The following is a 16,068-nucleotide window of genomic DNA, read 5'->3' on the forward strand; positions in this document are numbered from 1 at the left end:
GTAACACCAGTTTTGAAGACAGGCCCCTTGTACATAATTGTCTAGAACTCCAAAGCACTTCTACAAATTTCCTTCTCCATGCCTTGCATTTGAGGAGATTAGAAGCTATAAAAAGCTCCACAGAAACAAAACCAGCATGAAACATTTAGTGCCAACCATCCAAATTTCCATGACAACGGCTTCAGTGAGCTCACCTCATTGGTACTACAGCAGCAGACCAAGGGTTCGGTAAATATAGAGAGGCAACTGTTAAGATCTGGTAAAAGTAAGATATTTGGCTACATAACCCCTTGAAATGAGCACATAAATTGCGCAAAATGGTTCCCTGAAAAAGAAAGCTGTTTAGTTTAGCTCAGCTTTACCATTTTCAGTAGCAGGGAGTGTGCCTGTGCAACTATGCATAAGCAGCCTCTTTTCCCCAAACCTGCAATTGCACAGAATATCTCTACCTGAAAATCCTGTTTGGTAGCTGCATATCAAAGGTTTCCCCTGGGAAAAAAACATGCTTTTCATTATAGTGACGGTGCTGCAAAGGTATAAAGAAAAACATTCACATGTCCAAAGCTAGCAACTTTTGAGTTGGAAAGAGGCTTCCAGATACTCCAGAATAATGTTTGGTTTGGTTTTAAAATGTGACCATCAACATGTGTGCTTACATATACAGTGCCCTGAGAATGGAAGGCAACAAACATTTTTACACTCTCTTCACAGGTCTTCAATTAGTAACAGACAGAAGTCTAGGACACAGAAATTCCACATAAACTCTTCAGGCCTAATATTTTCACTAAGCACTAGCCAAAAGGTCAACATCCAAATAAAACAAAAACTCCCTGATGGGACCCTACTGCCTCCATCAGGGCCATCCACTGTGCCACAGTGTGTCCACACAGCCAAAGCCATGTGTATGCTGTTTGTCCAGCTTCTCTAACTGGACTCTCAAGTATAATCTGGTGTGACTACTTTACTACTTCATTTTGAACCAGGAATGTGCTTGAGAGTGGATTCTCCCATTCCACTTCTTGTGTGACAGACTACATTACGAGGGTGTCTCAAAACACCAGGACTGTCACCCATTTAAACAGAACTAAACTTTCATTTTGTGATACATTTCACTGCAAACAGGCATTTGGTTCACAGCATGAAATTAGGGCCAACTCAAAGTAAAAGTCACTTCCCAGAGTGAGGTATAGAACCTATCCTCAGCACCAGAGGTGCCCCTTGAACAACACGTTGCTGTATGGCACTTACTAACATAGATGCAACCTACAGGGTATTTCATCCAAGCTAAGAACTGCAGCTTTCACGTACCTGATCCAGGGATACTGGCCTGGCCTTTTGGGAACTTGAAAGCACAAGGGAAAAGAGGCAGCAAAAACCCTGTTGTAATGCTCTAGTCCACTGAAACAGGGTAAAGGTGCCTGAACCTCCCCCTCTGGCTTCTCAGTAAGAAAACCACGATTTTCAGAAAGATTTTACTTTTAAAAAGGGATACTAAGCATGTTTGCAGATAACAGAAAACTGGGGGGAGCTGTGACTCTCTCAAAGGCAGGGAAGCCCTGCAGAGTGACCTTGATAAACTAGCAGACTGGGCAATCACCAGACACAGAAGTTCAAAAAAGGGCCAAGTGCCAGATTCTGCACCTGGCATGGGGCAATCCTGGGGAATGAAATGCTGGAAAGCAGTGCCACGGTAAGGGACCTGGGGGTTCTGGTCCATGACAAGTTGGACATGAGTCATTGTGTCCTGGCAGCCAGAAGGGCCAAGCGTGTCCTGGGGTGCACCAAGCCCAGCATGGCCAGCCAGACAAGGAAGGTGATTGTCCCACTCTGCTCTGAGCTGGGGCAGCCTCATCTCGAATACTGTGTTCAGCTTTGGGTGCCACAGTGTAAGAAGGATCTAAAGCTGTTAGAGAGTGGCCTAAGGAGGGCAACAAAAATGGTGAAGGGCCTTGAGGGGAAGCCAGGAAGAGTGGCTGAGGTCACTTGGCCTCTTCAGCCTGAAGGAGACTGAGGGGAGACCTCATTGCAGTCTGCAGCTTCCTTGTGAGGGGAAGAGGAGGGGCAAATACTGATCTCCTTTCTGTGGTGACCAGTGACAGGACATGAAGGAATGGCCTGAAGTTGTGTCAGAGAGGTTTAGGTTGGATATTAAAAAAAGGTGCTTCACCCAGAGGGTGGTTGGGCACTGGAACGGGCTCCACAGGGCAGTGGTCACAGCACCAAGAAGTGCTTGGACGATGCATGTCGTGTGACTCTTGGGGGTGTCTTGTGCAGGGCCATGAAGCTGGGCTTCATCCTAGTGGATCCCTGCCAACTCAGCTTGTTCTGTGATTCTGTGAAAACACTCCTATTAAAATTCTATATCTATGCATTAATGCATCTCATGATTTGTTACTGTAACTTGGTTAAAAAGCAAGAATAACTGAAAACAACTCAAATACAATTCAGTAGAGTTAACTCAGTGATAAACCCAATACATAGTAGCTAAAGTAATTCCCTTGCTTCTGCTTCTGCTCTTAGAATTCTGGCTGCCTTTCCCAGCTCTGCTGCCTCACCTCCCCATACAAATTAGTAAGCATCTCTTGACATATTTTGTGTATCATAACTGATACATAAAATACTACCAAAACAGAGGCTGAGAATGTTTTTCCTCTGAGTCATTGCCATCCATAAATATTTCAGATTGAACAGTTGATGTGTAAAGGCTTCTAATTAAAAAAAAAAAAAAAACAAAACACAAAAAACCCCCGTAATTCTATTAATTGAATGATAACTGAATAATTCCATTGAGGATTTACTTGTTAAGTCATTAGTCAACCTCTGTAGACCGTACACAACCTCAGCTCCTTCAAATTTAGAATAAAAATGTTCAGAAGACTTCTTAAAGTATTTAAAGCTTTTATTAGATGGCACAGTAAAAAAGTTCCAACAACCCCTTAAAGCAGAGGTTTCTCAGAAATGCTGGAGCTTCTACATCGGGATGATGGGAAGTTACAAACTGCAAAGGGGTTCTTTACCTGACTTTTCCCTAAGGATATTTCCATTTATGGCACCCAGAGTGGAACTGCTGCTTTGGTGTTCTCATGAACACCTCTAGTACACATAAACAACTGCTCCATTAAAGTAGCCTTTTGAAAAAAGGCTATGATGTGAAATGGTATTTTAAATCATCAAACATAAAGCAAATAAAGTTAAAATACAGTGCTGCAGACATATGTATATATGGCAAAAAATCTAAACAAATCCTCAGTTGTATTATCCGTCTTTGATACGACCTGGGGTTTTCCCTGATCCTGCAGGACTTACTAGTAGTTTTGCTACTGGTTGTCTCAGAACATGTTAACCACATGAAGACAGCTACCACCAACTTCCAGAGTGCCCTTCCCCAAAGAAAAGCAAACAGTGCTTGACTGGAGGCTAAAAGTTCTGTTTTGAATTGCAGAGGACAGAACCTGTACAAAAGAGCAAGCTCAGCTACCTTGTCAGGCTTGGCTTGTTAAATCTGAAGGTCAACATGAACCTGAAAGAAGATACTCATGAGAAATTAATTCAAAAAGGCATAAATGATTCAAGAGAAAAACCCTGCTAAACTGCAATCTCTATGGCCAAGAATTTCTCTGTGGAAAGCTTTACTCCTTACTAAGCATCCCTAATGTACCTGACAGATGCAGAGGACACTGCTCTACTACACCTGCACAGCCACACAAATGCCATGTGAACAACTATACTCCAGCCCTCTCCCATCAAATGGGGAACATCTAAGCAGAGCAGGTGCAATTAGAGCCTGGCAAGCAGAATAAAAGCAAATAGCTCCAAAGGAAACTTAACTGCTGAGTAACTGAGGGGTTTCACCACAGGACTGACTTCATTTCAAATGCTGAGCGCATATTCCTCAGTCATCACCCAGGCCCCCGCAGGGGAAGGCGGGGAGTGACTGGCATACAGAAAACACTGCATTTGAACTGCCTGGTATTTTGTGATAATCTACATTTATCTGAAAGCTGTCAATTGTCAACAGCATTTTACATCAACATAAACTGACCTGGAGAATCACACTGAGCAGAAACTGTAGTGTTCTCTGACAAGGGCATTGTGCAAGCTTGGGCACCAAAACACAGCTCTGGCAGAAATCTGCACTTTCTCTTTGCTACATTGCTGGCATCCAGCCTGGGAGACAAGCGAGGGTCTGTCCTTTCGGCCCTACTCACAGCATCAATGGCTTCAAGGAGATTCTTCCACAAGCAAAACTATGGCTTTTGAGCCTTCCCTCCTCAGTGATTCCCAATTCTTCCCTGGCACTAGTTCTCTATTAAGTACTTGATTCTTGATACAGTATGCAAGTATTCAAAGTCCTTTACAATAAGGGTTATCAGAGATGAATGCACTATCACAAACAAGAGTTGCACCCCGTAGAATACCATCACCACTCACCTACCCAAAAATTTATCATAAGTAAGATAGGCTTAAAAGTAAGACAGGTTTAACAAACATGTAAGGTTTTTGGCTTTAGACGACTTTAAAATGCCTCATTATGAGGGCTCCCGAAGAGACCAAAACTTAATTTGTTTGGTTAAAATGTAAGTCATTCACTGGGGGATTAAAGATGTCCAAAGGTGCTCGCTCTACTTAGCTGGAAGCTGTGAGGAATAAAAGAAAGAGGCATCCAGTTAAACTGGAGCAAAACATCCTCGTAAATGAGTGTGATATACCCTAGAACAGACCAGCAAAACACCTAAAATTCTCCTTTCAGAACACTCTTAAGAAGGAGAAAAAAAAAAAAAAGCAGGAGGGGATTTCTTGGCCATCCTGATTTTCAGTCTCATTCCTCTTCATTCCTTTGCAGAAGGCAAAATAATTTAATTTGTAGCTCCTGATCTGAACTAAGATCATACTGTTATGTATATTATTACTACCATCCATGCTCCTTCAGAGGTCTACTAGGCACTCTGTTATGTAAAAATAGTAGGAATGATGGCAAAACAGCAGCAAGATCAATTCTAACAGAGCACACAAAGCTACATTAGGATTACAGGAAATCTAAGTGGCGCTTCCAATATTATTATGATTACTTCTTCAGTAATATTTCATGGCACAAGCCAAGTGTTGCATCTTGCTGCACTGAACAGGAAAGAAACTTTGATGATGGCTTGAGAGCTTCCTAAACTGGGGAAAGCTCATAGGCCCTTCCAACTCTGTAACCCTTGAAAGAAACTGAAACCAAACTAAAACTTACTTCTTGTTTTGCTGTTGGGAATTTCAGAGCATCTGTTGTGAATACACGCTAAAATCTGATTTTCATAGGAGAAGGAATCCAAACAATCAGCTTTCTCAGCTCAAGGTCCAAGATTAGCCAACCCAGCTGGGGACAGCTACACTGTAAACCCACCCTTTTCTTCCAGTGCTGGTGGCACATAAGTGGAGGTTCCTCAGGCTTCAGCAACACACTCTGTCACCTTCAGCTCCCCTCAGGAGAGAACATCTCTTTCCCACCTGCTGTCCTGCAGGTTGGAGGCAGCTGCTCCCTGATCCCTACCAGCAAAATCATTACAGAAGAAACCTTAAATTAAAATATGTAACTTTGCTTTGCATTTTATCTTAGTTATTTTCTTTACTGGTTCCTTGTTGGTTTATAATCCTTCAGACAAAATAAGCTGAAGTTAACACAGCTATTAAATTATATACAGCAACTTTTTTTATAGCTAGAAAGACAAACTATAAATTTCATAGCTAGCTGAGACTCTGAGGACACATCTACTCAAAATTCTCTATTTATACAATTTCTTGAACTAAGAACTGTTTCTATTTCTTCAGCAATCACTTCTCCAATTCTGGTTTCTGTAAAGCTGCTTTGGAATAGAAACTTTCATTATAAAATTAAGCAATTTGTAAAGAAGTAAGACAAATCTCTTTTTTTAGCTACAGCTATATTAAATATTATAGGAACAGAAGTAAAATTACTTTTAACACTTGTCACTGTATTATTATTGCCTACTAATGAATTAATAATGTGCCAGTTTAGCACTAAAACTCTGTATGTCTTTTTTCTTAGTCTGAAAGCTTTGACATTTTTCAACCCCACAATGATTACTTTTAATAACAGTTACTTCAGTGCTCTAAACTGAGTATGAACAGTCTTCGTGTATCCACAAAAGCAACTGTATTTTCTACTCAGAATAGTGCAAGCATGGTTTACACTTTGAAGAGACTGAGCTTTTAGGTGCTTAGTCAAAGGTTTCCCTTAAGTCAGTTGTCTAACTTTGTATCAAACCATGCAGGAAAAACAGGTATAACTGTTATTTTTTATTTAAATAGTTTTAGGTGGCTAAAACAAGTCAGTACTTTAGAATTCATTACCTACAGAGACATCATTCAGGGATTTAGCCAGCATCCATATGGCCAATGGGCAGCATCAATCTACATACAACTCAAGTAGGGCTTTATCCTCCAGCTCAGAATGGGCCCCATGGCTGAGCCTGGCAGCGCTGCAAAACTCAGCCCTGAGGAGCCTGCGTGCAGGTAAGAGGCAAGCTGGGAAAAACTGCATGTAAAAACGTGTAAACAAGATATATTAAAAGGTTATGTTTATACAAACACTAGGGAAATCAATTTTATACACATGAGAGTAAATTGCTTCACATGTAACTATCTGCAGGCCTGGTGACCTGCTTGGTGAGACTAAACACTTCCATTACTTAAATGGGGGGGGGGGGGGGGGTGTCACTCATTTTTAAGTAATAGATGCAAGGGGACAACTTTCCTTCGAGGGGGGCAGTTTCCTCCTCCCCCCATCCCAAAGTCCTCCCTTGCTCTGGAATGGGCCACCATCTTATCAAAACTGGAAAGGCTTGCATTTGTGTTGAAAGCCCACAGCAATAGCTCCTACATTTTCACTGAGTAGATTTTGGCAGGCAGGAAAGCTTTCTCTACTAACAAGGCTCACTTTATATTTCTAAGTATGCTGCCTTGCTTTCCCTCCCAAATTAGAGCTGACAATTAATGGCCATCAAAAGAATAAAACTAAGTAGTTGTGAGGAACCAGCATTGAAATAATTAGTTTTGAGAGCTCAAAAAGCACTCCTAAAAGCAGTTATAGGTGTGTTTGTGCAAGAGCTTGCTGCTCTAAAAACACAGGGAACTTCGTGTGCTACAAGTTCTGACCTCCTCCAACACCAACTCCCCTCCGACCAGCTGTCTTCCCAGCTGACAAGTGAACAATGACGGAGGGAAATGAGCCATCCCTTGGGGGCACCCTTGAAGTACGTACTCAGTGGCATCACTCGTCTTTGACGGCAGCCACACGTATAGGAGACCGACATAAAAGTCGGGACGGGCATCAGCCGGTGTCCCTCCTTCAGGTAACACGGCAAACCCGGTCTGAGGCTATGCACAAGACAGAGCCTGAGGAGTGACAGGAGAGGTAACTACACGTGCTCCACCCAACAGGTCATCACCCAGAGAAAAAAAAAGACAAGTGGAAAGAGAGAACGATACATTTCGATTTTGCAGGGTGTGTCTAAAAGTCAGCAGTCTCCTTTCAAAACAGAAGAGAGCAAATCCTTCTATCTGAGAATCTGAACAAAGGCAACAGCCACATATCAAGCACTTCCCGTTAAGTATCTCCCGAGGGTAGGTATTTCACCTGTTAAATATTCAGGAACAGGAATACAGAAGTAATTAAGCAACTTGACCATTTACACCTGACAACCGAGAAGGGCGAATCAGGTTTTATGTGGTCTTCTTAGCAGCTTACGCTATGGGCTGAATTTCAAGACATAGGTGGGGTTTTTTTCCCAGCTAATTTATTCAAGGAACCTACAATTCTTGACCGCCATACAGCTGTTTCACACACTTGTGCTCTTCCACATGTGCCTTGACACAGAATATCATTTGCAGCTCATTTTAAATTTAGGATGACTACTACTTTAGAATTATTTTTTTAAACAGCAGCCCAAAACTATATTCTAGAGATCTTTAACCAGCTTTACTGCTTTGCATCCATATGTAACTTCAGCTACAGTGGAAAATCCTACTGAAGCCCTAGACACACAGATGAAGATGCCAGCACGACACATGCGTTGTCATAGTTAAACATGTAAGTGTCCCACTAAAATCCAACTATTGTGCTTCATAAATTCAGAGCATGACAAAAACCATGGGAAAAAAAAAGACTCCAAAACAAACAGTAGGAGCGCTGTTACACATTCCCCAGAGTGCAAAAGTAGCGTTAGACTTCAACAGGCACTAAGATCAGGCCTTCTGAGCACTTTTAATTACAGCTCTCCCCCTTTGCAGATCCGCAGCAAGGGAGAACAAGTCGGCCGGACCTGCAGCTTCGCTTTCAGCCCCTAAACCCAAGCCACGTCTGACAGCAGGTTGACTTTACTGGTCACTTTGAGTGCTCCTCCTTTTCCCTGGCTGAACAATACAGCAGAACTCTGCTCCCTTCCCAGAGACGACTGACTTGCCTTGAAATAACACGCGAACATCTGTAAGCCCTAAGGCTGGACATTACTTCCCGAGCGCTGAGGGCGGCGGGCGCCGCGCCGCCTACCTTGGCCACCCAGCTGAACAATGGTGACATCCTAGGGGCTCCGGCGCGGCGATCCCCGGCTCCGGCCGCTCCTCTCCGCCTCTCCCGCCCGCCGCTCCCACCGCCTCATGCGCCGGGAGGGGCCGGGCCCGCGCCGACTCCCGACGTGTCCCCGCCGCCGAGCGCCGGCCGGCGGCACCGCGAGCTCTCCGCGCCGGGGACACTGCCCGTGGCGGCGCCGGCTGCAGCCGCGGGGCTGCGGGGCGGGAAGGGAAAGGAAGGGCCGCGGCTGCGTCCCGCCCCCGCCGCGCTCCGCCTCCGGCGGGGCTCCCCGCGCCCGGGCTGCGGCCGCCCGATGCCGGCGGGCGGGAAGGGAGCGGGCTCGGGAAGGGAGCGGGCTCGCCCTCCGGCAGCGCGCCCGGCAACGCAGACAACCGCCGGCCGCCGCCTCGCGCTGCCTGGCTGCGTAGGTCAGCGCCCACGACGGGATTCGTAACTAAAACTTTCTGGGAACATCCCGGCATCGAAGCCATTCCTAACATTAAAGGATCGAGAGAAAAATCATCTGTTTGAAATCACTGTGAAATGTTATACTTCCAGTCCGTCTTGCCATTCGTGTTAGCTAATGGCGTTTGACATCACACGCTAGCAGCTCAACTTCCAGAAATCAGACTGTCGTGGAAGGGCAGACAGCAGCGTACGTTTCCGGCAGGTCCAGGGATGTTACTTGCCACTCAGCCAGGAATGCTGATTCCTGTCGTTGCTCCGGCTGAGCTGGCTGTGAACACCCTCCTCCTCTACTCAGTGGCCGCAGGGCTGCCTGAAACAACTAATTTTCCTGAGTTTGAAGGAAGGGCATAGAACCAGGAAAGGAAAACAGGCTTGGTGTTCACAGGAGATAATCCACTGGGCTCAAAACAAAAAGCCCTTTACTTTCCACCACCTCACAGAAACATCACGAAGAACTACATTTGCACAATAGTAAGAGGAAAGCACAGGGGTCTGCTGTGCACTTCTCAATAAAATTCAACTGGTCAAAGTTAGATGATGGAAGTGCCAAATTCAGCTCTTCGTTTTGCCCAAAGACACTCTCACTAAGACAGCTATTCCACTGCGAGAGTGCCCTGCATGTGCTCGCACTTGCACACTTATGGCTGATGGAATGATCTCCAGGTTAGAGCCGACACTGCTCCAGTTGTTTGAGTTATTAAATGAAAACAGAAGGGAAAGAGTGACATCCAAGCACATGGGCCAGAGAGAAGCAGAGCCAATCTCACGGCTCACTGAGACAGAAAAGGGGTAGTTTTGGACTTGCCCGGACTGCATGACCCTGCAGCCCTGGGTTTGGTTCATGCAAAGCAAATAAGGCAGCGAGCTGCCAGAGAGCTCTATCACCTCCTAACGTGGTGCTGCCGAGTGTCCTAGCACTGCTGTATGTCTGTCATGGGCCCCAGAGGGATGAGGGGGTAACACAAAAGCAGTTCTTCTCAGGCTGCACCTAAGCTACAGTTTCTGAAATGAAAACCTAAACAAATACATTTCAGATCTTCATAAAAAGAGAACAGAGTTCCATTTTCTAATAGTTCTACAGATTAGAGATAATTCACAAGGATGGCCAGTGGCTCTGTCATTATGATAGTGGCCATGGACATTTTGATTGTACTTAGCTATAAGCCAAGTAAGTGACTAAATATGACTTACACTCATTTTGGTAGCAGTCTCTAAAGGCTTACTGGCATGATAGAAGGAGAAATTTTCACTGCTGCTACTGTTCATGATGTACAGAACACGTACATGAAAAAGTAACATCTGTTCTCTGGGCCTTAAACTCAGAACCTGACAAGAACTCTAGGAATATTACCATCTGAAATATAGAAACAGGTCTGCTTTTATTTCATAAAGTAACTGGAGGGCATGAGCAAGGCAGAATGCTCATCATTATGTGCTGCTCATGGCTGAATGGTATAACCACTATATTTGATGGTAGCATGAGAGTCTCAAGAGGCTCATTTCTCTAATGTTGAGTGTGAACAATATTACTTCTAAATAATTATTTCTTCCCCTTTCTCTGAGGAGATCCTGCCAGCTGAGGAGTTTTTCTGGCTCCCCCTTCCTGACTGACATCTTTACACAATTTTAAACTAACAATACACACATCTGCTCCTGAGTCCACATTAAGCACTGATGTCAGTCAGGCTATCTGGCTTCTCGCCCTGTCTGCAACTGGCTCAAACAGCCATCTCCAGTGTGTCACTTCATACTATTTAACTTTGGAGCCTGTTTCATGTAGTTGTTATAGTGACATTTGTATGATTTAAAATGCACTCTGAAAACTTCTAGATGGTTCTGTAGGATTGGGAAGAAGGGTGAATATCTTGTGGTGAAGATATTGAATTAGGAGATAGCACAATCATTCATTGAATTTCAGCTTCTATTAACATGACTTTCAGGCATGCTACATAACTGCTCTCTCTGCATTAGTTCATCTACTAAACAAAGATGATAGATGCTGGCCTTGAAGGAAGGAGAAGTAGGAACACTGGCTTTTGGGAAACAGCTGGAAGTAATGCTTAAATGTTCGGCTATAAAAACATGTAGTAATGCATTAAATTCTTCAGTATAAATGAAAAGGTCAGTGTGTTGCTCACCTCCCAAAAAAGATGCATTTAGTAATGCTATGGGAACAATAACTGCATTCATTTTTCAGGATTAAATTTCTAAAAAGAGAACCTCTGTTTCTTAGTATTTTCAGTTTGGCTTGGGTAGATAACTGTCTCTCCAAAAATACTACATACCCATTTTGGGGGAATGGAAAAATTCAGGGTCAAGGAATAACATCTGTACTGCATAAATAGTAAGTAGCACTTGACACCATCTTATCCAAGTGTATGATCTCTTAAAAATCAAAACAAACCCCTCAGTCCTATAAGCTGTTCCATGTTATCATGGAAAGTATTAGCAAGATATTTGCGGCTATTTTTAAAATAGCAACAATTTAAATACTTCAAAGCCACAACTTAAAGCTTACACTATCAGAAAGGTGATCTTTCTGTTTTACAGATGTCCTACATAAATTTACACATACACAAATACCCCCATTATTTTTTCTCCAACAAAGTTTTCTCCATTAAAAGAAGCCATTTGGAGAATGAGAGATATAAAAAGAGAAGGGACACATAAGGAAATATTAAGAAAAAAGTAGAGTGCAGTTGACCTTTCAACTCATAAGACGAGTGTTTCTGATTCATTCTCCTCTGATTTCAGTTTCTCTAGTTTTAATGGCCATAAATATTTTTGTGAGTCTTCACAGTGTGTCATCACTGAATGATGTCTCACAAGAACTTGCATTAAGGGTATAGCCACAACTGTGGTATCTGAGAACTGGCCTCTCCTGTTGCTCTTTTGTAATCACTAGTGGTGATTTTAAAGCAGATCCAATTCACATTGAAAGTTTTTTTCTTCTGAATTGTACTTGAATATATTTTAGCAGTTATTCTTCTCATGAATTATCCCCTCTGTCCACATTCACCTGCAACTTTCACTTATGTCCTTCCTCCCTGTACACAGGAAGGTCTTGATAAATTTGGGTGAAAAAAATACAAGAAAAAAGCATGCCTGCCTTTAATTATCACTTTCCAATATTTGGTCTTTGTTTAAAAACACCCACAATTTTTATCCTTTATCACTTATTTCTCACTGTTCTTTAGGCTTTCCCCAAGTATTGTCTCATCCCTTCCCCTTCCAGATGTGATGGTTTCTACTTTATCAGAGAAAAAAGAGAGAAAGTAACTACTGTGAGAGTACTATTTGGGATGTGAATTCAAAATGTAATAATGTTTTGGTTCACAGATGCAGCTGTAATAAATCACACCAAAACAAAGGTATCTAAGGAAACACCAGACTTTTATGGCACCTTCAGACAATGCAAGATGCAAAAAATAATTTATCTGAATCCATCAAGGAAAAAAAGTAATGAATCCTTTAGATTTCATCCTATCCAAAGACTCAATCAAGCCTAACTCAGTGGCTTCTGAATAGATACTGTGGTGAAGAAAATAGTAAGCTTTGTTACTTCTTTGCCTAAATTATAAGCAAATGTTTTTCTCAATACAAAATAAAATATTAACCATAAAACCAAATTACTTCACCAAACCAGATCTGCACCAGACGCAAGATGAAAGACAACAGCAAGACCCAACACCTAACCACAGACTGGTAGTGGTTGTCCCTTTGAATTAAAGTGCATAGGAGCCCACTGCCCATGCTAAAGATGAAATCCAGCTTTCACCAAAGCACCTGGGATGACTTACTTGGTGGTTTCTAGACACTCATTGGCAACAGAAATTACATAGATTTGGATAATCTTCTTAGCTCTGTGAGCAAAATTTTCTGGGTATTTGCTAACCAGTAGCGAATATGAAAAATGCTGACATTGGGCCAGTGCCCAGAGATAACTTGCAATTTGGTCTCCGTGTGGCAGACAGAAGAGAACAGTTCCTCACCAGGCTGCTGGGCACTGATTTAGCAGCAGATTCCTTTCCAACCTCTCCTGTAGTTTTAGCTTACATATAATTGTCTTTTCCACCACAAAATTTGTAATTGCTAAAATGCTTTAATTCAAGTGGTATTAAGATTACTCCCTCAGGAATGAAAAGTCATGTTGGGGATGGGCTATTTGTCCCCTTCTCTCTCCAACAGTGTCAGAGCATAAGAGGGTTACCATGTGCTGCGGCTCAACTGCACCTCAGCAAGAGGTATTCTTTCTGGGTATTCTTAAGTATTAACGATTCTACCCCCAAACCAAAATATTCTTAGTTTTCCTGGGAATTGCTTAACAATAAGAATTATCAGTTCAGGTTTTTCTCTCAGTAGGTGTAGGGTCCAGAACTTACCTACAGTCAATGGAGCTATATTGCTGTTCATATACGATGAGCAGCTGAGTGTAAAAGCTATTTATTTGAGAATTGCCTCCACTAAAATCACAGATCAAGTTGTTACTATATCTTTATGCATCTTAAGCAAAGATAACCAAAAGAGGAAAAAAATACCATATTGTCCTGTTGTTTTCCAGAATCAAGCTGAATAAATTTTAATGGCTTTAAGATTTCACTCACATCATAAGCCTCTCTGTTTGGGTGCTCTTGGACAAAACCCTGGTGGGAGAACTGCAGCAGCCAGCTGAGAACTACTGCAGCCCTTTGAAGCTGATTAAGAAGAGCACTCAGCTGCCTGCCCACCCCTTGCTCTACATTGCTTCACATCACCAGCGTTCCATTTGATTACAGGCTGCAGCACACTCCTTCCCTAGTAATATAAAATTGAGAATACCACTGCAACCTACCAACATAATTATTTGCATGTACAGTAATTTTGTATGGAGCATCTAAATCTGCCTTTTTATCAAATTATCTGTGATTTTTATGTTGCGCTGTTGATGATATTCCTTCTCAGCTGTCTCGAAAGCAGAAAACTTTATCAGCAATGTTCCCTCGCACACATTTTCAACTTACTGTTTCTAATCTCTCTCCTTCCTACCCTCCTCTGCATGCTTATTAACCCATTGAGTGTATGTTTGCCAGTGATGTGGACTCTTTTTCTTTTGTATTTTTGGCTAAATCATTCAAGTCATGGCTGTGTCTTTCAAGTACAGTGAAAGCCACAAAATGGCAATAAGCTATCTTTCAAACCAAAACTGAACCTGAAAAACCTTTCCCCGTGATTCAGTTGGCTTTCCATTCAGAAATTTACAGTTCCAGGTTTTACTACAAACAACATTCCACATTTAGTTACTTTAAGACAATTCTGTTTTAACTCCTAAAAAACACACTGGAAAACATTTGTGAAATATAACACACAATAGAGAGGCTTTTAAAATACAGCAGCAGGATTTGTCCTTATGGCTCTTTTGTGGTTTTGATAAAGCTGCATCGCTTCAAAGGGCTCAGGATACACTACTGTAAGTCACCGCTGCACATTTCACCCACATGTGCTGACTGCACTTCCGCTCCTCTGCCACAACAATGGAAGCCTGTGTGTGCTGAGTCAGCCATCCAAAAAAACATGGATCCACACAGCCCAAATGCAGCCCCTCACCACAGGTTCTGTTAACTATCTTATCACCAAGAAGGGGAGATGGCTGCATCATTTCATGTAAGACTCATGGAGTTGGTAGTATTTGGAAATGTGTACATATTTTCAGGAATAAAGTCTAAAATATTAGTTGACATGCTGTATTTCATGACTGAAATACATAAATAAATACATAACTAATCATGGGTCAGTTCTGCCATTTCCTCCTTTCTGGGTATTCTTAGTACCAATAGGGAACTCTGGCATTGCAGGAGAACCCTGCACAAAGCTGTATGGATGGGCAAGATAGCTGACTTCTTCACTGAAGTGATCTGCTAAGTTCAGGTAACACTGCAACTTGCATCTCTGAGCTCATGTATTTGAATAATTTGCAAGTCTTAATTCACATATTTGAATGCGTTCACAGGTGTAAAGACTCAAATGGATAAATGAACCTCAGAAGTCATCTGAGCAGGTCTTTTAGAATCATAGAATCAATTTAGGTTGGAAAAGACCTGTAAGATTATCAAGTCCAACCACTAACCCAGCAGTGCCAAATTCACCACTAAACTATGTCCTCAAGTGTCACATGCACACATTTTTTTGAATGCTTCCAGGGATGGTGATTTTACCACTTCCCTGAGCAGCCTGATCCAATGCCTGGGAACCCTATTACCAAGGAATTTTTTTCCTAATATCCAAATTAAACCTTCCCTGGTGCAACTGCAGCTATTCCCTCTCATCATACAACTTGTTACCTGGGAAAAGTGCCAATCCCCACCTCACTACAAAATTTCAGATCGTTGCAAAGAGTGATCTGGGGCCTGCCCTGAGCCTTCTCCAGACCAAACAATCCCAGCTCCCTCAGCTGTTCTTCATAAGCCTTGTGCTCCAGACCTTTCACCAGCTCTGTTGCCTTTCTCTGGCCCAGCCCCTCAATGTCTTTCCTGCTGTGAGGTGCCCAGAACTGGAGACAGGACTCAAGGTGCCGAGCCCTGCTCCTGCTGGCCACACCATTGCTGACACAGGCCAGGATGCCATTGGCCTTCTTGGCCACCTGGGCACAGCTGGCTCATGTTCAGCCAGCTGTGGCCACATTCCAGCCACTCTGCCCCCAGTCCACAGCACTGCCTGGGGCTGTTGTGACTCAAGTGTAGGATCCAGCACTTGGCCATGGTGAACCTCTTGCAACTGGCCTTGGCCTATTCATCCAGCCTGTCCAGATCCCTCTGCAGAGCCTTTGTGTCCTCCAGGAGATCAACATTCCCACTCAATTTGGTGTCATCTGTGAATTTACTGAGGGTGCCCTTGATCCCCTTGTCCAGACCACAAATAAAGATATTAAACGGACATAGACATTTCATGACATTTAATCCATGGTATATTAAATTTTCAAGTGTCCCATTGCTTTCAATTATAATTTATGAGTAGAATGGCCAGTTTTAATCAGCATTCCCAACTTTTTCTCT

At 42.9% G+C, this 16,068-nt stretch overlaps 1 protein-coding gene across 9 annotated transcripts in view; it reads right to left on the reverse strand.

Moving 5' to 3' along the window:
- The window catches only part of TBC1D1 (TBC1 domain family member 1), a 100,346-nt gene that overhangs the window by 63,309 nt on the left and 20,969 nt on the right, over positions 1 to 16,068 (reverse strand). Inside the window, exon 1 of one of the 9 annotated variants that reach the window (XM_058837489.1) lies at positions 8,552 to 8,753. The exons of 7 other annotated variants lie outside the window; for them this stretch is intronic. In XM_058837489.1, coding sequence (XP_058693472.1) covers positions 8,552 to 8,581 — 30 coding nt within the window. In that variant the 5' untranslated portion in view covers positions 8,582 to 8,753. Of the gene's footprint in view, positions 1 to 8,465; positions 8,502 to 8,551; positions 8,754 to 16,068 lie in introns of those variants that run through there. One more of the 9 variants, XM_058837490.1, reaches the window with a different exon arrangement.

This window comes from Poecile atricapillus, chromosome 4, assembly GCF_030490865.1.
Source record: "Poecile atricapillus isolate bPoeAtr1 chromosome 4, bPoeAtr1.hap1, whole genome shotgun sequence".
Classification (NCBI taxonomy): domain Eukaryota; kingdom Metazoa; phylum Chordata; class Aves; order Passeriformes; family Paridae; genus Poecile; species Poecile atricapillus.